The sequence below is a fragment of the Adelges cooleyi genome, unplaced genomic scaffold (genome assembly GCF_023614345.1).
Source record: "Adelges cooleyi isolate 19-005CV unplaced genomic scaffold, UGA_ACOO_1.1 ACOO_flye_CR_arks_rails_tigmint_CR_PRNA_21, whole genome shotgun sequence".
NCBI classification, from domain to species: Eukaryota; Metazoa; Arthropoda; class Insecta; order Hemiptera; family Adelgidae; genus Adelges; species Adelges cooleyi.
In genome coordinates, this window is record NW_026095871.1 from 3822820 (window position 1) to 3847070 (window position 24251).

Here is a 24251-nt window from a genome sequence, read left to right on the forward strand (position 1 = left end):
TCATAAGTTTACATGGATACCGTGAAGCTGTGATTTAACTTCTTATTGAGGAAAAAAATATAAGAATATTACAACTTGGCCATTACTTATTGCATTCAACGTTTATTACAATACATATGGTATATTACAAATTTGTTATTAAATTCGAGTATAACGATAATTATAGTTTTATGTCGATGACGGTAAAAAAAAGCTTTAAGAAATTGCGACATAATAGAATAACTATAATTATTATGAAGTAGGAAATATTAAAAGAAAAAAATACCTACTTTACGTCAAAAGCGTGAGTACTTACTTTCAAGGCCAATTAATGTGATTCGACTTTTATAATACCAATTAATGGACAACAAGAAACAAATTGAGTACTTTAGGTACAATATACAAGTGATATCTACCATTAACTTATATGAGTTTTAAAAACGTAATTACTATAATGACTGTAATTTGTGATTGGCAGTGAAAGTCAGATAAAGAGTGATATATTAATATGACCGAAGAAAATAGGTTTCAATATTGATTACATTACATTATATTATAAATATTTATCAAATTGGAAAATATTAAATTAATTATTAAACTTTTACAAATCATGTACTTATACATTGCGTGTCTCAAGAATATAACTGAGTTAGGTGTCTTGTTCTTTTTTTTACCTTATCCCATACGAATGGGGTAATACACCCCGTGTTTAAAAATTTCTTACCCTACAAAAAATGTTAAATAAAGACCTCGGGGCCGTTTGCACCAGCTATAATTACTATTGAAGTATGCAGTTTGTGTTAACGACCACTTTTTTTTTAATAACAGCTATTTTAAGTATGTGCAAAGGTCATTAATAATAGCCAATAGGTAAATATTCGAATAATAATGATTGGTTATTATTCAAATTCGCACCCGGAAATTAGATAGTATATTGTTAGCAATAATATTTTATGACATTAAAAATGTTTATAATACGAGTACTTTGTCCCTGCTTGCTAGAGGTATTAGTTTGCAGCTAACATTATAATGTATATATTGTTAGGGTCTATAAAACAAATTCAATGGTCGTTCAACGATAGTTTTTATTGGTTTTTTTTTTAAATTTCAAATACATCATTCAGCTCTCAAATCGTTGATCATCAATTACCGAACGTGGGTAAAAGTAATGACTGCGTGATAGTTATCAATTGCACTTGAAAAAAACTTGAGCCATTTATTTAACAGCGTTGTGTGTTGGGTAAAAGTTCAATGAAAAATTGAACATTCCATTATTAACTTGTACAAATTAATGATATCACAAGGATGATAAGATAACTCAGATATATATTTTTTTTTACTTGTACCACTTTACCAATTTAATAAAATTCTTATTTTAATATTTATAGAACGATACGATTTGTCTATGGTAAAATTCGATGTAAACACGAATTAAATATTGTGTCTTCGTAATTTATAATTATTGTCGAGCCCATTATTTATGATCAATGTTCAGTTAAGAATAGACAAACATTAATAAATTAATGGTTGTTAAACACGGCTTGTCACTTAAATACATTAGTAGAAATCTTAGTTTTCTTAAAAGTATAATGAATATATTTATATATTAGTAGACACATACGCCTATGTATAAATATAAGGGTCAAAAGTCAAAAGTACTAACGAATGTTTGGAACGACCCCCTGCGGATTTTTTTTGAAAATTACACTGCACATCTGTTACAATGAAAAGAATGTTTTCAAATTTTTTTGGATTTTTTTTTCGATTATTTTGGCCAAGGTCGTAAAAAGTATTTTCAGGTTTTTCCTTGACACTTCTTTTTTATCTTTTTTTTTATAGTATCTTTTACCATAAAAAAAAAAATATTAAAAATCAGTTTCTTTTGTAAAATAATTTCAACTATCTAAAAAAAATATTGATTTACTTTCGAGTAACAGGAAGTCATTAAAATTGAGTTTATAATCTACAAAGTTGATTTTTTCGTGTTGATATATTTTTTAGAAAGCTGATATAATTTTACATAAAATGTGTCAATTTCAAATTGGGTTCTCCATAAAAACGCTTTGGAAAACAAAACAAAAAGAGGTGAAATTTTATAGAAAATTCCCAAAACAGGAAAAAAACGACCACAATAATCAAAATAGTTTAAATAATTATGTGTTAACAATTAAATGTTTTTTTATTATTTTCCGTTTTCTATGAAACTATTTGAAAATAAATTGTTTCAGTACCAAGTAACAACAATAATCATTAATTATACTGATTATATTTATGTACCTATAGTTTTAACACTCCTACTTTTAATACTCACAGTTCGAATGATTTTCAGACAAATCGTGTTAGAAGTATGAATACGTATCCACACATTGTCATATGGTCCTAAGTACACAGTCAACGTGTAAAATTTTGTATACATTGTTTATTGGATTTGCATACTCATGCGCTACTATAGCCCATACAGACGAACATGTGCAATTATCTTGTTGATAACAATAAAACATAATAATCTAAAAAAATGTGTAACGAATCACATTATCAACACTGTATTATTTAATCGGTTAATTCTCAAACTGTAGACATTATTTCAGAAATATGAAAAAGTAAACGCGTACACATTTTTTTTTTTTTTTAAGCGTAATTTTTTTAAGTGTTCCGCATAGTATATTATAAGGAATGCAGCCCGTATCGATGGTAAACAATGCAATGTCCAATACGACTGTAATTAAAATTGTTTGCTGCCATGAGCAGTTGTTATTAATAGTCGTTAAATTGTCAATATGTACACACGTTTATTGGCTGTTTTTCTAATACACTGTTTACTCATTAATGTCTTTGAACCCTAAGCAAGATCAATGATGCTGTTCTAATGCGCACAATTATCAAGCATAATATAATAAATGATATATGATTATTTTACTAATGAAATATTTTTCGTACTAATGGTCTCTTGTATTGACAAGTTTAGCTATAAAGTCAAGTATTTTAGGCAATTGGCAAAATAAAAGACATTGTAGTGGAAAATGTAAATATTGCTCGTAATGGAATTCAACATCTGAATATTAATAATACCGTTTAATAGATATCCGTTTTTTGCATAGTCACAATGATAATGTACTTCTTTTCAAAAAACGCGAAGATGTATACCTAATATTGTCTGATCAATATTCATGCGACTGATAAAACAATATATGAAATACAAGTTTTTTTCAAACCTATCTCCTTTCAAAATTTAACATTTTAATTCTGTTATTTCTATGTAGACATTTCCTTTTTCAGTGTAACTAATATTGAAAAAATCATAATAGAACATAGTCTGTAGACCATAGTATACAAACTGGTTTTAATTACAAATTTTCTCGTTTTTAAATATTTAAAAAAAATTATTTTCCTAGAACTGTAAAATAATTTACATACTTCAATACATTATGTATGTGTAGATAGAAAATATTGCCGGTAGACCGAAAGTTTCTAAGATAAAATTACACAAAGAGTTCAAGATTTCCTAAAAATATTAATTTTCCCAATGTAATTAGGAAGAAATTGCATTTTTAAGGATAATTGGAAAACGTTTTTGTAGCTAAAAAAACACAAAACTGGAAAAAAGGTAAAAGAACATTAGTGCTTTGTGTACATGTCAAATATGTACTTATACAATGTATGTATATAGTGTACACACTACTGACTACACTGTATACTTTAAACTACCGGTAGTTGGGAAATTTAAATAAAAAAAACAGTAAAATTATAATACATTGCAATGTAAAATTGAGTACAGCTTTAAAAAAATAACAATTAAATGTGTTGTATAATAATTTAGACTTTTTTTGTGTTTTTTGGTTATTTCTTAATAGGTTGTTGTTTTAAACTCATTATTGCAACAACTCGTTGTCTACGTAATGAATTTCCATTGTCTCAGACCTCCAGGCAATCTCTCTTAACTCAAAATTATTGTATTATACTTAAGTATATTGAATAGTTTACGGTTTACATAATGTTAATTCCTCGCACTTGTCCTTGGTAACTAATTGTACTTATTGGACGGGTCCGCAAATATAATATTTATTAGACCATTTATCGATAATTTAGTTTTAATTAAATCATTTTAATTATTAACTGTTAATGAGTTATATAATACTTTAATGAAACACAAAATTTGTTTATTTTTAAAAATCCATTCAGTTTATTTATTTATTATTGTTTTTTTAGTAACTTAACTTGTGCCCCAGTTGGTTACAGTTCTGAATTACCCCACTTAACTTTAAATGACTCCTCTATATTTATTGAATAGATCAGAATTCAGTTATTCCTACCTATTTTTTTTTTTAAAATACACTGTCAGTATTGTACACGCTTCCTGAAGCGTGATACAAGCTAAATAAAGTCAACATTTATAACTAACCACAACTTTAATTAATTTACTTGATAATTTTATTGTATTTTTTTCCATAATTTATTTTTTAATTTTAACATTAATTTAAATTTGGATGGAGGGACTTGAACCGGTACATTAAGTAAGTCATTCTCAGCATCACTAGCGATATTTTATTTTCCGGAATAAATAATATTTTTTTTTGTTGTAGTGTTTATGTTTATAAGTACGATTCGAATGACCCGGGATTAATTGTATTTATGTCCGTACTAAACATTTTATATATTATCGTAATCTTATATGAAAAATAAAAAATTGTGACAAACTACTAAAAAAAAAATGTAGAAATTGTTGATACATTTTTGTAAAAGTTACTGAAAACTTGTCAATGACGTTTGGGATTATTTATTTTGTTTGTTACGCGTCACCACTACTATAATATTATTAGTACTTAGGTATACATTTAATATCTAGCCATTTTATATTTTCAGAATCGAAAAGATGGACACTCTCGACGATTTGGAGAACGGCAAATCTCAGCATCATATGTTGAAAAGACCACCTGTTGATATCGAATTTACAGACTTGACATACAGTGTGCCGCAAGGTCGAAATGGTAAGTTTTTTTTTTCTAAATAGTATATTATTATACAACATGAGTAGGTACAAAAAAAACTTTGTATGGCCTAAAATAGTATAATAATATATTTTAAGGACATACTTCACAGTTAAATATTTACTATTGGCCATTCGGATGATAATTGTTAATAGTAGTTATCATGCAATTTTCACCCCCCCCCCTCCTAGAAACAAAATATGTATCTATTGAAAAAGTAATGAATACAATTTATAAAAATCGTGTATTAAACCTTACTGCAAACAATATAAATATATTTTATGAGTGATTTTTGTTTTTTAAACCATAAATCAGCGAATAAATAATTTCGACCTTGATCTAGACCTTATTGCAATTGTGTATTGTTTTCTAACGCTTTTAACTACTTTCCTGTTGTTGCGAAAACGCAGATTGTTTCTGGTATAAAATTGTTCTGCGACTACTCTTTTCTCGGTTGTAAACTTATAATTATACAACTTATACGTACGTTAAATGACCGCAGCTACACTTAACCGATGAGTGAATGACTCCGTATGATGATATTGCCATAAACAAGTTTTGAAACCGGTTTAGGACCGTGAATATACTATAGGTAACCATAAGAATCTGCAATCTACCGTGCAAAAATAAAGAATGTACAAGAGAATAAAAACAAAAGTGTTGGATTTCGTAACATTTATCAAACGAAAAAATGAAATATAATTTGTTTTATTTATCAAATTTATAACAATATTACCAAAGAACCAAATCACAAGGATTTCTTAATTAAAAAAATATACTCCTGTCAAATAATATTGGTTTTGATTATAATAAACAAACAACAGTACTATCTACATAGCAGTTATGTATTTTTAAATACACTTTATGGTACAATCTAATACTTTAAAATAATTTTTGATAATTACACTAATATTCCCTGGGTATCATAAAAATTGTACGACAATACTGAATATGTTGATGCTCCTAAACAAGTATTATTTATTTAAAATAATTTACGACCAAAGTCCAATAGAATACAAAATAAATAATATTACAATAATTAATTAAAAATAATTACAATACCGCTAAAAGATAAAATTCGTATAAATCATTAAACAATATTATTTAGAACACTTTTAACCAGGTTATATAAAAAAAAAAATTCAATATACAATTATTTATTGCCTTATTTGAAGCTATTAACATTAGGTTTACTCGAGAATAATAACTATAGTTCTGTTTATAAGAGGTTATATAAAATAGGTGGGTCAAACGCAAGGAAATGGAAGGAACATTAAGAGGGATAATATTCATTATTTCAGGACGGTCAATAGCACCATGAATCCAACAGACATCTGCAACATATCGACGTTGAGCAAAGCTAGCCAATTTAATATTAGATGCAATAACATTCTCAAGAAGCGCCGTTAGAGGCTTTAAATTTTGTCCAATAACCCTGATTGATATGGAGACCAAATAATAGAACTGTATTCGACTAATGAACGAACAAGAGCACAATATAGTACTTTAAGGCAGACCGGATCAGTAAATTCCCAGCAGCAATTACTTTTAAGGAACCCAAATGTACGTAATGCTTTATTATGCATGACAGTTGTGTGTTCATTAAAAGACAGATCAGAAGAAAGCGTAACACCAAGATCTCTTAAGTGTGAAACTCAAACTAAATTAGAACTGTCAATGCTGTAAGATAAATATTCACTACACATCGACTACGACTGAATGAAATTTGAAAACATTTCCTTAATCCAGACTAAGACTATTAGAGACACGCCAATGGTAAACTCTGTGCAAACCTTCTTGAGTATTAAAGCTGTCATTTATAGACTCAATTTGAATAAATATTTTTACGTCATCAGCAAAGAGTAAACAACGTGAATGTTTGATAACGTTAATAAGGTCGTTTATAAATGTTTTAAACAACAAAGGCGATAAGTGCGAACCTTGTAGAACTCCAAAGATAACTTTACCACTCGATGATATAATATTGCCAAAATACGTTCATATTATTATTCGGTACTGAAATCGTATATTGTGTATGAAATTCAATAATATTACAGTGTTATTATTTGACTGAAATAAATCATACCTAAATTAATTCAGTTTATTAAGTGTACATATTTTTTTGAATCATAAATTAACAAATTAGTCACATTTGCGTATACTTTAATCTGAACTACTTCATAAAAAATACATTGTTAAAAAATCTCTAACTATATATTTGACAATCACGACTTAAGTGATTAGCTAGTAAATGAGCCGTACTCAGTTTGTACAATTTTTGAATTGTAATTTAAAAAAAGGTTAATTAGTATCTATTCAGATACTAATATTTTTTAGTTTTTGACTATCAAAATACCCTATGATAGTCAAAAACTTGAATAGATACTTTTTTTTTTCTTTTTTTTTTTCTGTATTTAAAAAAAAAAAGTATCTATTCAAGTTTTTGACTATCATAGGGTATTTTGTTTTGTTTTCATAAATATTAATCACTTAAATGTATTTATTTTAACAAAGTTAGGTAATACTACTCCTAACACACAGTTCCTTTTCGCTTGCTACCGCCGTTGTATGTCACTAACTCATTCTGACCATTCCTTCTTCTTATATGGTGCGACATAAGTGTGCTAGATGGGCTAGATATAATATTCTTAAACTTGCGCCATTTCTTTAGGCCCGAGGCGTAATAGTGGTACAGCGTGAGTTACCGTGTAAAATAATGTACTAAGCCTCGCACTTGCTACTCATAATTCATTGCGGATGATACGAGTGCACGGCCGTTACCGCCGTTTTAATTTTGTAGTTAAACGACACGGAACACTTTTTAATTTTCTTCACAACATATGTTATTTAAAAAAATCCATTAACTGATTTTGTAACGGATTTCGAAACACACTGTTGCCTTACAGGTACTACCTGTTGATAAATTGCTTCGCCCTTTCTTTTTTAATCGACCGAGAAGTACAATTTGTTTTCAGCTTGATCAGCGTAGAAAAGAAATGTGTATACTTCCTAGAAACAATCGACGCCAAGCAAAATTTCGATCACTCTGTATATATTTTGTATAGGTAATTTAATGGGGACAAAAGACAAAGTTTAATGTGAAAATGTTTTTTTTTTATAATGCTAAAAAATAGTAAAAAGATAAAAACAATTGATACGACACCCACATTTACATATTTTTTTTATTTTATCTACAATCTAAAACCACACAGCATAACATGTCTACGCATTAATTGTTTTCTTATCAAAATAGTTACTGGTATTGCCTATTTACTGCCTGTTGTAGATGGTTATTTTTGCTGATAAATTAATTGTCCAATAATATTGTTAATTTGTACGGGATATGGAGACGGACAAGAAGATATAACGCACGTATAGAAAATAATTGTGTAATCTAAGTGATTGTATGGGTACTTAAAGTCCAATTGGTTTCGCGGTGTGCGAGATTAACGTCAGAAAACGGGACATATATTACAAAAATAAAAAAACTCGTTAGGGAAAACGTAACGTGATCTGCGACAAGAGACCCCTAGGGCGAATTTTTAAACGGCATGTGAGTAGGTATTGCATAAAAAAACGATGGCAAAATATCCAATACAGCTGCACGTGTTGCTTACACCGCATACCGTCGTAAGCACAAAATTATTTTCTCTTCCTAAATTATAATATATATATATATAATCGTTTCGGGTCTGTATTTTATGTTTCGTTATTTCCCATGATGGAAAATTAATTATAAGCTTTGTAACTAGACCTATGAAAGTGCATGTTTTCGAATTTTTTTTAACTCCTTATTCATTTGTGTTAGTGACCCAAAATCAGTTCATCGTCCGCATCGTTAAACCATTTCACCAGGAAACTCATTTGATAAATCGTATAGCTGTTAAATGTATCGTAAAACTATATTAGGTAATCAACAATAATGTACATGGTTGTGAGATAAATATAATTTAAAGTTTGTCCTTGTTTAATACAATATCTATTTATTTTTCCAATAAAATAGGTTTTAAGGCATATGATATCGAATACTATGGTGTGTTGGTTCTTTTGGGGTCGTTTTTCTAAAATATATGCTATAATACATACCTACTTCGATGTCAAAATTAACATAACAATTTTCTCTTATTATTAAAATTTGTCCAGAAATTTGAATCTATTTTAAATAGCATTATTAAAAGAAGTATAATTTCCACAATTTCAGAAAATCATTGATTTGACAAAATTAAACATTTTTTTTATACATATTTGTACAACATTTTTTCTAACTACTGTTATTCTATAATTTACTAATTAGTTAATCGTCCCACCTTTCACGATTAAATTTCAAATTTGGTTGAACATACAATATACGGTTAAAAGTATAAGTTTTTAACGATACAGATATTTATTTTTAAACCAATAAAAATATTATCACCGGTGCGTTCACCCAGTGCAGTCGGTGTTTTAGTAATTAATGTGAACTCAAGCTACAGGCATGGCAGCGCGCGTGTATGGTAATTAAACGGTTAACATATATATATATAATATGTCTGGTTGGACAATAAACAATTTATCCGAATAAATTGTCTCGGCCTCGTGTGTATACCAAGTGGTTATTTTTCCTGTCCAATAAACGTAGCATTCGACATTCGAGACTCCAAGCCGTAGACATTTGACAAGGATAAGAATATTTTTTTTCGTTTCGTTTCGTTTTATTTTTGTTTTTTCCCCTTTTTTTACCTCTGCAAAATTATATAGACGATGCGCCGGATACTTGACCTTTGTATCGTTTACATAATCGTATTATTCAAATCCATTGTTTGGCTTGCATGCCGTGTGTAAGCACCGCAGATCGTCTTCGGGACAGTGACATGAAAAACATAAAAATAAGCACAATACAACTGTTACAATGCTGGCGCACAAAGTATGGCTGAGATAAACCTCAAATGGAACACGTTGTAAATTGTTATTATGCATTTTATGAAGTTTAATAAAATTGTATTGTGCGAAATAATAATATTTTTTTATAGATTTTTTATTAGATTTCATATAATAAACTATTATTATATGTTTCTCAAGAGTCACGTGTATCGACGTAATAAAAAGAAAATCACACACATCACAGAAACCAATAAAAAATAGAAAAAAAATTGTGTCGACTGTCCAGTACATATTATCATACACTTGATATACACTTTTGTATTACAAAATGGTCGTCATTCGAGAAATTAATTATTATTCAGTTATTTTTCGCTAAAAATATAATCTAAGTACACTGATTTATTTATCGCATCGAAGCTAAAACTGCAAAATTTTTATCATCTCAAAAATGATTGTAGAGACCTACTAACATAGAACAAACAACTTAATAACATAAATTATCTTTACACATAGAGGTGTTACCAATGGGTGGCTTCCTTTTCAAGCTATTCAAGCTTTGTAATATAATTTAGAAAAAAATATTGCACATATTTTTTTATAGATTGATTTGTAAAATAAAAGAAAGTCATAATTTTAAACAAAAATGATTTTAGGTCAATTAGATTTTTCCTTTAAAAACGTTTAAACATTGCAACGGTCTTAAATTACACTCCGTGTATATTATAATAGCTCATGATTTATGGTTTTCAAAATGATATCTATAGAATGATTAAACACGTTTAAACGATGTTATTATACAAGACTAATAGGAAGGTGTTAAATAATTTTTCCACGCGGTAATATTTATCCTAATGATGAACTCAGTCACTTAATCAGCTTATATGCTACGCACTATGTATTTATATTTTTAAAAAAAATGTTTATGATAAATGATAATAGTCGTATTTATTTCACGAATTCGACATTGATACATTAAATCAATATATACACAACATATCAGTCATATGCGGACAAAATATATTAAACGCCCAAGCATTTCCGTCTTTTATAAGAACATTATAATAATGATTACTTTTTTCCACTTGTTTTAACGCAAACATTTGTGACTGTATTTTGGTATTACAATAACATTTCGTTCAGGCCCCATAATAACTCTTAAGGCTTCCTCAAAATTTCGGTAAAAATTATAAAACATTACTCGGGAACTATGGTCTGATTTGTTTCTGATATATTTTGAGAGACTGAAGAAGTGTAGAAGGATTTGAATTCCCCTAGACTCCCAGTCTCTAGTTGAGTCAATGGCACCAGTGGCCGTGAACTTTGCACATATTAAATTCATAAAAATAATTTTAAAATGAACTTATTCATAGCTTAACTGCTGTGTAGGCATAGTGGTGTTAAAATATTAATATTTACTAATATTAACTATAATCTGCCATTATTAATATAGCTTACACAACTCACAAGGCTATACTTATTATACAATAAGATATTATCCTCAACGGGTTAAAATAGATTTACTATAAACATTAGTTCAAATTATGTATTTATGTATCAAATATAATATCACAAGTAGTTTATTAGTCGCTTATTAATAATTCGTAATTAAAAATGCACGATTTCACAAGCCTTTTATCATTAAAATGCAATCCCTAATAATATACGTGTAAGTACTTGTTAAAATAACCAGTTCCCTTATAAATACAATTATAGTGTTGAAAAACTGTACGTAATTTAAGTATAAAAGCAATATTTTAATTAATAATAATTATATATGAATAATTTACATTATTCTGTACCCGGAAATATACCAAGCCTTATACCTACTCGCACTGAAGGTCGCTCCGTTTCCGTCGAATAAAAAAGTAGTAGTAATATAACTAAAAAACGTATTAAAACAATGAAAAGAATGAAAATGTATAAAATAATAAAAAAAACTATTGTTATAATATTTCTATTTAGTATTTAAAATAAATGCCTCGTAGCAAACTTATATAAAAGATAAGCTTAAACTCTTCAAGTAATATTCAAGTTTGAAAACTATATTAAATTACTGATAAGAGTTTATATGGTTAGTATATAATTCTTAAATTACACACATATATATATATATATATATATTGTTAGCTATTATCAGAAACAACACATTTTTTATCCACATTTATTGTTAGATTTGGTTAAAAAATCATGTCATTTTGTTGTTCCATATAAAATTTTTAGTGATGAAGAGACGTTAATATTCTTTCAAAATAGTCAGGCTTATGTATATCGGTTAACAGAATCCGGACCTAGGATTTTACTGTTGAAGTTTTTTATCACTACTTTAAGTTTGCATTATAAGATTTTACGCCGCCAAATAGTCCCACGTGGAAATTAGTGTGAGCTTCAATCTCATTATATCAGACTCTGAAAGTAGTCTACGATAATTATAGATCAGCAAAATTCTAAAGTATATCGCCATCCGTAGAATCACATTAGGTACACGACACACGAATGAAAAAACAAATATATTCAATATTGTTAATAAATCTCTTACTAGAAAATTTTTATTTTTATTTTTGTTCAAGGATCAAAATTTATTCTTCGAAGCGTAAGCGGCTTGTTCAGATCTGGTGAGCTGACGGCGATACTGGGACCGTCCGGCGCCGGAAAGAGTACTCTGATAAACGTATTGGCCGGCTACAGGTAATGAATATGGTTTTAATATTTTTTTTTGCACACAAAAAAATCCATTACAGTATAACTTAACGAACGGGAATTGTCGGTTTGATAGGTGTGCCGATGCCAGGGGTTCAATAATGGTAAACAGTCGACCAAGAGACATGAGAACATTTCGGAAAATGAGCCGATACATCATGCAAGAGGATCTTTTGCAACCGTCCCTGACCGTTCAGGAGTCCATGGAGATTGCTTCAGACTTGAAGTTAGGTTACACCATTTCCAAAGAAGACAAACTTAACTCGGTAATAATAATATACATAACAATTGTAAAACGAAACGCTCTCTGTGTAGACTGGTCTTAACATTCATGTATTGTTTTTAGATCGACGAAATTCTTCAGATGCTTCGATTGTCCAAGGCGAAGAACACGCTTATGGATAATTTGTCGGGCGGTGAAAGAAAACGATTGTCCGTAGCCTTAGAACTGGTCAACAATCCACCTGTGATATTTTTAGACGAACCAACGACGTGAGTTTATTTTTTGAGCACATATATATAGAGAGCTTATATTTAAACACCATAATTGATCGAATCTAAAAAATGTTTTAACTAAATTGATGGCCATTAGTTGAATTGTTGCACTCGACAACCATTATCTTATCTATACAATTTACAAAGCATAATTAATATAACGTTTATTTTTTTTCATAATTCTTTAAACGTTCATTGACTTGTAAGATGTTTAGACATAACTGATGCAGTTGAGCTTCGTTTACCGCGTAGTTTGTTCCTGGATAGGCGACCCTTCTTACTTCCGTAATCCAACCTTTTTGAACCTTAGATAGATATCGCCAAGTTATGAAACCTCAGTAATAAACATAATATTAAAAATAAACGGTATTATGGATTCAAACTACGGCTTTATAGAACTTTGCCAAGTCACTTGGTAAAATAAAAAACTTGCATTTTTGCAATTTCGATTTCACCGCTTATATCACCTTATTACATTATATTTTTACAACTCCTTAATTAAAACTTAATTAGTCGGAAGGCACGGTTGGTTGGCCAATCTGAAAACGAACAACAGCTAACGTAACTTAACATCAGTTACGGATGGTCGTGATATTTCAGAAACACTACACCTAGTGCACCTAAGTACCTATCATAATAGATAGACAATATAGTTATTTTTGCATTTTGTTCACTTTTATTGGGTAAACCCATTAATTTATTAAATCAATGAGCAATGGTCGTTTTGGACCTACGAATTTCGACTCTCCAGTCTCCGCAGAATTGATAATTTGTTCTTTTGCATTCATACGACAGTCTACGCGGTTTTACGTCTTGGAGTTATCTCAAGCCGTCCAATTTTTTAATTAATTGTCATTGCATTGTGTTTTAGTGGTCTGGACGACCTGTCAAGCTCGCAGTGCGTTGCGCTGCTAAAGGAATTGGCTTCCGGCGGTCGTACCATCGTGTGTTCCATTCATACTCCCAGCGCCAAACTGTTTGCCATGTTCGACCACGTGTACATAGTTTCCGAAGGACAGTGCGTGTTCACCGGAGACGGTCAGGACATCGTGCAGTACCTGTCCACAGTGGGACTGAATTGCCCCAAGCACTACAATCCGGCGGACTTCAGTAAGAGACATAATATTGTATTATCTTGTAAATCTTCAAGTGCAGTGACGCCTTTGCTTGTACACGACGTGTATTGCAAACGCAATGCCAGCGTTAAAAACCTGTTAAAATAACAATAACCGGATCATATCAGTTGTAGGCAGATGTGCATTCGCGTTAGACAATTGAAATTACAGTTGGAACCAACATTGCTCATCTGCTAATAAGATACTATGTTTTCGTTGTTGTTGGGGGTAGGAGGGTTGTCGCGAGTCTGGTATCGAAAACAAATTATGACATCACTGTCATTATTGACAATCAATATTGATCTTGACACTTTCAAACCGACATAATCGGCGACGCCACGGCGCTAACTACAATAAAACTTGTTTTCTGCGTGTCAAAGTGTTATGTTTTTCTGAGACCTAGTGCGTTACTGTTGCAGTGATCGAAGTGTGCAGCAGAGAGTACGGCGACTACACGGACAAACTTACCGCGGCCGTCGATAACGGAAAGTGTTTGAGGTGGTACAAAGACGACTCGGAATGTCGGAAACCGCTGGTCCGAAGGGCGTCGCAGTACGACACTGTGTCCAAGCACTTGTACGATTTCTCCACCTCTGGAACGACTCAATTCAAAATCCTTCTCAGACGCATGGCGATCCAGCACAAGAGAGCATACGTTAGTATTTCACAAAATATCATTAAAGTATAATAAGCGTAATTTTCTTCTTCACATTACAACGAATCCCATGTCAATTTGTGGCTGGCCAGCTATATCTTTTCTGCTTGTCCGTCATTCCACACAATTCTTCGTCTTTATTTAGAACTCCCATTCGCTTCTTCTTCGGCCTACGACTTGGTCTCCAAATCTCTTTCCACTGATCTCTATTACTCGTTTTACTATTTAATAGTTATCATTCTTTTCAACTATCTCAGTCCGTTCTCGCTCGTTATATTCCTACAATCGACAAAACTTCCAAACTTCTTCTCTCGCAGTGACTGGACATTTTCGTTTCACCTACTTTCGTTTGTTCGATGCAAAATATTAAATCCATACATGACTGCTGAACACACCATAGTATATAACCGTTAAACTATTTTATTTTTCAGGCCTTTTTACTGTTAAAATTCGTCATGTACGCGTTCATAGGCCTCATGGTCGGTAGCATGTTCTTCCATTTTGGAAACGACGCGTCTGCCACAATTTTCAATTACGGTTTCATTTTCATAACCGTAATCGTGTTCATGTACACGCCGCTTATGCCAGTATTGTTAAAATGTGAGTTGCCAACAAAAAAAAAAACCGATGCTGCTATTTTCAACGAGCGCCCATAATGTTGTAATGTTTTATTTTTATTGCAGTTCCCTCCGAAGTCCAGCTGTTAAAACGAGAATACTTTAACCGGTGGTACGGATTAAACGCCTATTTCTGCGCACTGACTTGCTCGCAGTTTCCAATGCAGGTACTTGAATGGCTTTAGATGTATTATTATCGTGCAGTACAGCTTCTATTATACGATTGTGCATTAATTTGCATTCGTCATTATTCCAGATTCTTTTGTCGTCAGTCTACATAGCCATAACTTATTGTTTAACCGACCAGCCGTTGGAGATGAGTCGAGTGATCAAATTCTCCGTCGTCTGTCTGCTGGTGTCTCTGTCGTCCGAAAGCATGGCGTATGCCATTTCGTCACAATTCAGCGTCACGGTAGGTTTAGCCGTGGTCAAGCACTAAGTTCTTTGGGTCTCAGTTTAGGAACACAAATCTAAAACTACCTCTCATTTTGTGTGTATCAAAAGTACTCGTACTCTGGTTATTTAGGTATTGTGTGCGACTGATGGTAAACATAATGCTTTTATACGAATATAAAGCCAATAATTGTATTATTTTTGCACATAAAATAACGTTTAAATTTAAAATAGCGCTATAGTGTGGTGAGGGCTAAAAAATATGTATTATATAACACTGTTTTGACATAGATCCACAAATGCTACACAACTCATTCCACACTTGCACTTGATCTCTACCAATAATGTTCGCCTAGCAAACATTCTTGACGTTAATAATAATAATAACATAACACTAATAAAATAAAAAAACTTAATTATTACAAATAATGAAACCCAGTAATTTAAAATAATCTTTTTTATGTATATATATATATATATATTCTATCATGACTTTTGTATGATTCCATCTTAAAATAGGACATCACGCATACTATTTTTAAGGCGTTCGGTATAGGCAATTTCGTTTGAAAACTAAATTTTAGAGCCAATTGTGTTGTATAATTATTAGGATAGTAATGAATTTAATGCTTGTAGAGATTTTTGGTCTAAAATATTTGCTTAGAATGATCAAAACCCAAATACTAGGGTAGATGCGTTTAAGGTAATCGCGCTTGCCTATTCTTATAATTGGTTACAATAGATTCCATTGAAAACAAACAACAATTTTCGAGCCTTTTAGGGGAAAGGGTTATGATAATTGTTTGGTTTGTCCATGCGTGTGTGATAGTTCTGTATCTAAAGAATACCCAAACAAATTATTCGGAACTAATTTGCCTTATGTTTGGTTCCATAGAGTACTTTCCAGGTACGATTTCTGTTCTATAGACTTGTTATACACGTAGAAACCGGTATAACTGTCCTGATACACAGAAAATAAATAAATAAAAACACATTTTTTTCTGTACTAGATTCCTGTGAAGACTTAGACATTTATTTATTTTTTAAGGCTTAAAAACAGCAGCGTCTGTGGTTTTTTTTTAGTAATCTGTTTTTTCGAAGTCCTCTCCCCCTTAATATAAAATTTCTCTTTTTTTTAATAGCAATAGCTAATATGGTGTTTTTCTTTTTTCTATATTTACAGAACAGCGTTTTTCTCGGTCCGTGCACGGCTTGTCCCATGATGCTGCTGGCGTCGTTCGGGCTGGGCTACAATGAGGACGAGATCCCAACGCTGATCAGGCTGGGCATGAGCCTCAGCTATCTGCGGTACGGCGTCGAGGCGCTGGTCATGTCGGTTTACGGCGACGGCCGGGGCAGGCTGATTTGTCCGCCCAATGAAGACTATTGCGAACTGCGTGACCCGTCCGCCCTGTTCAAGACGGTCGGCATGACCAACGTCAACTACTGGGTGTCGCTGACAGCGCTGTTCTCCATGTTCGTCATGTTCAAGGTGGCGTCGTACGTGATGCTCAGGTGGCGGCTCAGCTCCAAACCGTCGATACTGCTCAGGCTCGGTTTCATCGGCAGGCTGATCAAGTCCCATTTCAACATTCCCCGTTAAAATGTTTTGCCACCGCCGTACATCATCATCATATTATTATTATTATTGTTATTATTTATGTACTCGTGTTTACTATATGATGACTTTATATGGTATTTATGCCGGTAATTAGTCTGCAACGACTATGTTCGCTGCAATTGTGATAATACAAGTCTTCATAATATATATGTATACACATACTTCCATCATATATAATATGCTTAATACATATGCATATTATAAAACCTGATATGAAGTAATAATTATTTATGTAATAATTAAATTTCAACTACTTTTTTTCGACAGTATATATATATATATATATTAAAAACAAGTGCCTTGGGTCAAGAAAGGCCCATGACACTTTTTGGCCATATTGGCCACCACATTGATGATATTTTAAAAAGGCCAGCAATTCTTATTCCAAAAAAATGACTAAAAAGTGACATGGGCCTTCGTTGACCCGAGCCACAGAAATATACTAAATATATAAATTAGTTAATAGTGTTAAGTGTATTGTGACTATATATTATATATAAATATTATTTTTAGATAATTAAGTGTATAAAACGATATAATGTATAATGTCTATAATAGGTAAATAGGGATGAAATTGTTTATAATATGAAAAGAAAAAACAATCATATTTATAAATAATATATATATTTATGTTTATATTTTTAAATATACTACGTTGTATACGTTAAATATATAAAATTTGCGTTGAACGAGACACAGTTTTATTGTTTTTAAAAATTACTGATCTACACCAAACCTAAACTAAACCTTAGCCAAGCCTAAACCAAACCTAAGCCAAGCCTAAACCAATCTAAACTAAACCTAAGCCAAGCCTAATAAACCAAATCTAAACCAAACCTAAGCCATTCATAATATTTTATCAGACTTAATGTGACAAGCTGTTTTATGATGCATAGTTGTTATAAATGTTAATATTAATTATATAGTTAATAATTTATACCTACTGTGTCTCTTATATAAAGAAATTATAGCAAATGCATAAGTCTATGAACCACGTTTACATGGTTTGGAACTAAGTTGCAAATGTTTTCAAGTTGGTTGCAATGTGTAGCAAATAGGTTGCTTAATATTGCGAAGATCCGGAGTTAATCGGACAAAGTGGGGGCTGCGTGTCCAAATTTATTTTTAGTGTTTCACAGAGTGAGTTGCAAATTTGTTCAAGTTGGTTGCAATTATAAAAAAAACTATAGTTTTTGCAAAACTATAATTGCAAACAACTTATACATTTTTCTAAAATACAAATATTTTTTTGAATATTTTAATGCCAATGTTGAAATATACTTTATTATATTGTGTTTGTAATGTTTACACACTAAAGGTGTTTTATGACATCTCTATTTTATTGATTTAGTGTTATTGATAAACTTTTGTCATATTCTGCTGAATATAATAAATTACACGTTATAGTCACAAGTGTGGTTTAATTTTCTACACTAAACAAACAATAATTGCTCATATATATAAATATAAAATAATTTTTATAACGATTCTGTTTGAGTCAGCTTAAAACCAGCCCTAAAACATTTTGACAACGTGTTTGTTTTTTAAGTGACTACAATGTATTACATGTTATATAAAACTGTTTATATAATATCAAATAAAGAATATAACTAATTCAAACTGTGTTTGAAAATCTTGGTTGGTTCTATCTAAAGAAATTATTTGTTGTTTTGTGAAAATTTAAAAAAAATTGTATAGCTGGTTTGAAACCAGACACCTCGTTAAAAAAAACACACATTATAAAACCAATACCTTTTTCATATAATATAATAAAACATTATGGTTAACTAAAAAAAAAATATTTTTACGGGCTGATCAGGTAAGTTGGGGATATAATATATCATCTCTTCAGGCCATTTCAAAATAACAAGATATGTTATAATTTACACGGAAAAGATCTTTTAAAGTTTTCTTTCGACCACTTGAATTTATAATATATTGTTTGAACTTTGAACATTGAGTTATTATTGTTAAGGTAAGGTTTTGGATTTTCTTAATCTCCGATTAAAGTTTTAACCTTTTATTATACAGAACATATAATGCGGTGAAATTCGATGAATACATTTTTTACAGACACTTTACCAATAAAATCATATGGCGCACCATACAACTTAGTTATACATCATTTTCACAGATGTTATATTGTTAAATTCGGTTCCGTTATAAATATTTGCAATAAAACATATAAGTAATATAGCTGTAGGATCTTCGGAATTAATCTCTCGAAACGATGTGAACGATACCTATTTTTATTGGATTAACTCAAAGAAAACACTGTACTTTGTATTTGTATCATTTTAATTATTTTACGACACTAGTCGAATTAATATTCTGTAAAAAAAATTAATAAAATATGGCAGATGCGTTTTATTCCTTCTTTGGTACCGCTTATGGGCCAGACGTAAGCTAGGCTTCTAGGCTCTAGGCGGCAGGTGCTGTGTGTGTAGGCAATTTATATTTAATCCATTTATGGCTGAACCAAGCTATTCGCCACAAACACTGCAAAAACTACTATGTAATAATTAATATATGTAACCTAAACCTTTTAGCACATTAACATTTTCTTTTTTAAAATACATAAAAAATTCAAAAAATGTTCCCAACATAACGTAGTAAATTAGGTATACATTAAACTGGTACATCTTTATAGATTTGATATCGGGCCAACAATTTGGTCAAAGGCGTCAAAAAACAAACCGTTTTTAAACTTCTTAAGGAAACGATAATGAGATGTACTCAGAAAAAATAGTTCTAACATTAGTAAAATTACAACTTTTTAAATAATTTATTATTTTATTACGAATCTTTTAAACTCTTATAAATAAATTGAAAAATTTAACAATTCAATTAATTAATGATATAAATTTTAAATTACATTTTTTTCTGAATAAAAAACGACTTTTTTTAAATTAATATAATCAAACAAATAAATGTAAATAATTTAATTAAATCACTTGGTTACAATGATAGTACATATTATTTAATTGATAAAACAATTGTTAATTCAATCAAATCCTCAATATTCTTCATCAAAATTAAAATTGTTTATAAGTTTGATTAATTTTCCGTTTTGTTCCTGCATTTTAGTGTTCAGGCTAACAACATAATATATATTTACAGCTTCTATATTGCTAAACCTTCCGTCTGGGCCGGCAAGTTTTACAAAATCTTTGTAACGTTTGTGCCTGAATAACATTAAAAATTTAATTAATAAGAAAATGTGGTTTAAATATTGTCAAGAATAATTCATTCAAATGAGTATATGTATAATATTGTATAAATGTATAAAAAAGACAATCATACGAAAAGGAGGCTTTAAAATCAGGATATTTTTTACGGTTATTTAGACAAACTCGACGTAGATAAGTTTGCAATTCTTATAATTTTCATATCATGACTAGATAATATAATCGGGTTCGGATTAGTCCTATTTTTTGAAGACCGGGCAGACCGTATAGAAAACAGAAGCAACAAAGAAAATACATTAAATAAAGAAGTGTTGAATAAGGTAATACATTCTGTTGATCTACAAGTGTTAATTTATTCGACATCTTGTGCGTTCACGGACATGATTCACGATGTTGTACGTTAAAATTATTGTAATACAATAAAAAATTAAAAAATTAATAAACATGTACTTACGATGGTTTCATAATTTCTACAACTCTGCCCACTAAAAGTAACAAGAAAATATTTACCGACCATTAAGTTTGTACTTACAATATGCATTGTACACATACCATTTATATGTTATAACGCACATTATATGCGTATTTACCAAATTAAATTAAAAGTTGCATATTATATTGTCATTTGTCCACCACCGTTATTCAATGGGTGCAGTATACAACAAGTTTATAAATATACATATAAATTCTAAGGAATGGACAGTGGGTCGGTTGTACATAACGTAGAGAACTACTGTAAGTCTTCTTTTAAACAAAAAACTGCTTTCTTTAGTGTTGGCTATAAAAAAATGTGTATACTTCATTCTAAATAATCGTTTTGTTTTCTAATCAGACAGTTAATTGAGTAAAAGCAAATTGCTTCTACAGGGATCTCAATAATTTTTCATTTATTTTACGCTCTACTTACTTAATTGTATGACGTTTACTCTTTTGTTTTTCGTCCTTTTTAATTATTAATTTATTGTCTTCCATTTCTCAGTTTTATTAGCACAACTCCCAAACTATACTATGTGTTAACTGTTTAAATTTAGTTACTCCACACATCCATTGAGTTGTAGAAAAATAGTATTTAATAGTAAATAATATTTTTATAGATCAATCGATTTATTTAAACATAAGAAATAAAAATAATAAACGCAGAGTGTATGATAATAATTAATCATTTTCACAGATCGCTAAACACTGTAATACAACCGGGTCTACCGCTCACAGCCGACTACATTCTATAATAATTTGTTTCCTATATCAATTCCACCATTGTCATATATAACATATTATATAGATTACAACTATATCCATAATCGGTTATCCTCCCACAATAAAAGTTCCTTCCATACTCATTCAAATATTTAAAAATATCACCCATAAGGAAAGATTAACTAAAACTAATTTATTCAAGTATCTATAGAAGAAATAAGTGTTGTGTATTTAAAAAAACATACCTCCTAGGTCGAAATTATTTCCTGTAAAAATAAATCATTTTATTGTAATTTTAAAAACACATTATTCGTTTAACATAAATAAAAAAATGTTGTACCATTATACAACAATGCATTCATCTCCCCTCTATCAGGCTCTGTGAAACAAATAATAACGAAATAAGTTAATTATAAAAATTTTAATTTACATCATACATTTTTTGGAAGTAACCATTTTTTAAACTCAATAGTTTTTACTCAATTTCACAAATATAAAATAAAAAATATGACATTATTAGAGATTTTTTATTTTAATAAGCAAAATGATCATATAACAAAAAACTTATATCTAACTATAATCTAACTTGTATCAAAATGTGTATACATTTTGGGATTTGTGATATTTACCTTGAGTGTTGTCATCAAAAATAAGAATATCACCAAAATCGTAAGCGTCGCAAACGGTTTCACCTATAAAATTAATTACAAAACGCGTCATTAATTTATTATAAATAAAAGTTTTAACTTACTGCTGTGTTGATTCGTATTGTAATAATTTGTTTTTATGAATAATATATTTTACCTAAAAATACTGATAGCAGTAGACATGAAACGAAAAGAAATTGAACAGACTTCATTATGTTCTATTTATAAAGTGCATTTACTTAAATACACGATAGAACGGTTTTAAGAAGTTAAAATGTTGATATACCAACTACGTGGTCTGACTGTTTTACTTATATACCAACAAAATTGCTTGGTCTCAAAGCAGTCAGAAAACCTCTGTGTATATTTGCACAACAATAATAAGTACCTATTTATTCAATTGTTTTTTTATACATTCAAATGGTTTCAAAACCGGCTTCAATCAATAGTATGAAATCAAATTTTTAAAAAGAATTACGACGTGTTATTATTTCTGAAACAATTATCATTTTTAAGAGATATCCTACACATCTCACAATAGCGATTCTTATTAAAAAAATATCATTAAACTTTCCTGTAGTTATCTTTGTTTCAGTTTATTGCAAAAAAAAAACTAATACTATGAAACACAATAATATGATTGTGGTTTTTTGTAAAAATGTATTATTTTTTTAAATTATTACTGACATGGTCACAAGTACGAACCATATCGATAACTTTTTTTTATTAAACTCAAATAGCCAAAATGTATTATCATGGTCCAAATTAATACTATTTTTTGTCTAAACTTTTAACTATACATAATTTGCAGACTATGTCTTATTATTAAATAAAAAGTATTACGTCGGATAAGTTAAGTGCCGTTTAGAAAAGTTGCCACAAAAAATGTAGATAATATTATAGTTGTAGACTATTTGGAATCAATCGATGGTATAAATGTTGTCTATACACTAAGAAAAAACTGTATTTTATATTTTTATTATTTAATGTTGCTACGAGACCAGTCTCATTAATTTATCATAATATATTATCTTAAGAAAATATGACTGATGTATTTTATTTGTTCTTCTTAGCACTTATAAGCTAGACGGCAGACACTGTACCAATTTGAATTAGACCTATCTATAGCTGTATGTTTGAACTAAGCCACTTGCGATGAAATCGTTTTTAACACGTGCGGTTTACATTTCATTTTACATATATTTACATTTTTTTGCTGTCTTCATGATTCAACCATAACATCTGAAAAAAATACACATGTCATACTCTTAAAATTATATACTAAAAAAATTTAATATTATTTGTACATTATGATAAATATAAATAATATACAGTCTTTCCTTTTTTTATAATATTTTACCACTAATCAACCTTTTATTTATAAACTCTATTAAAAAGTACATAAATTATATTAAAAATTAGGACAATTGTTTATTTGTATTTATTTTTAACATTAAGTTTGGAGTACTGCAGTAAAAGGAAGATTAATAAGTGTTATGATTGAGGATTAAAAAGTAATTCTATTAAAAACTGTTTTTTTTGTTTGTTTGTTATCTATTATTTAATAGTTATTTAGTTAATTTTCTCTGTGAGCGTATTTTAGTTTTGCGATGAGAAAATTTGTTGCCAAATACATTTAACAGTTGTTATAAAAAACAAATTTTTTTTTTCTGAGCGAGAACTCTTAAACATATTACAGCTTAGTAGCAATTTCTTATCTGTATTAAATAGAATGTATATCTAAACAGCATTTAAATATTAAAACGAGCCCGGTGTAAACGCAAGTATTTCGACCAGAGCTA

General features: G+C 29.8%; 2 protein-coding genes across 3 annotated transcripts in view; one reads left to right on the forward strand and one right to left on the reverse strand.

Moving 5' to 3' along the window:
- The window catches only part of LOC126834532 (ATP-binding cassette subfamily G member 4-like), a 44489-nt gene extending 26378 nt beyond the window's left edge, over positions 1–18111 (forward strand). For both annotated transcript variants that reach the window (XM_050566531.1, XM_050566530.1), the window contains exons 2-11: positions 4840–4964; positions 12392–12509; positions 12598–12787; positions 12868–13013; positions 13888–14126; positions 14551–14786; positions 15218–15386; positions 15470–15570; positions 15660–15815; positions 16980–18111. In XM_050566531.1, the coding sequence (XP_050422488.1) occupies positions 4850–4964; positions 12392–12509; positions 12598–12787; positions 12868–13013; positions 13888–14126; positions 14551–14786; positions 15218–15386; positions 15470–15570; positions 15660–15815; positions 16980–17399 (1890 nt within the window). In that variant the 5' untranslated portion in view covers positions 4840–4849 and the 3' untranslated portion in view covers positions 17400–18111. The remainder of the gene's footprint in view (positions 1–4839; positions 4965–12391; positions 12510–12597; positions 12788–12867; positions 13014–13887; positions 14127–14550; positions 14787–15217; positions 15387–15469; positions 15571–15659; positions 15816–16979) is intronic.
- Positions 18112–20280: 2169 nt separating this feature from the next.
- LOC126834545 (uncharacterized) lies at positions 20281–22755 on the reverse strand. Its single transcript, XM_050566553.1, has 6 exons — positions 22607–22755; positions 22432–22494; positions 22143–22181; positions 22048–22068; positions 21060–21090; positions 20281–20602 (listed from the first exon to the last, which is right to left on the reverse strand). Exons 1-6 carry the CDS (start codon positions 22659–22661, stop codon positions 20434–20436), a joined length of 378 nt encoding a protein of 125 aa, XP_050422510.1. The 5' UTR covers positions 22662–22755; the 3' UTR covers positions 20281–20433.
- Positions 22756–24251: the final 1496 nt, after the last annotated feature.

What these genes read in the sequence shown, in the direction of transcription:
- LOC126834545 (XM_050566553.1), bottom strand. Translation starts at nt 22,661, where the DNA reads ATGAAGTCTGTTCAATTTCTTTTCGTTTCATGTCTACTGCTATCAGTA. An exon ending in ACTGCTATCAGTATTTTTAG is followed by an intron (nt 22,495 to 22,606) that starts GTAAAATATATT and finishes TTAATTTTATAG; the next exon opens with GTGAAACCGTTTGCGACGCT. An exon ending in GAATGCATTGTTGTATAATG is followed by an intron (nt 22,069 to 22,142) that starts GTACAACATTTT and finishes TTATTTTTACAG; the next exon opens with GAAATAATTTCGACCTAGGA.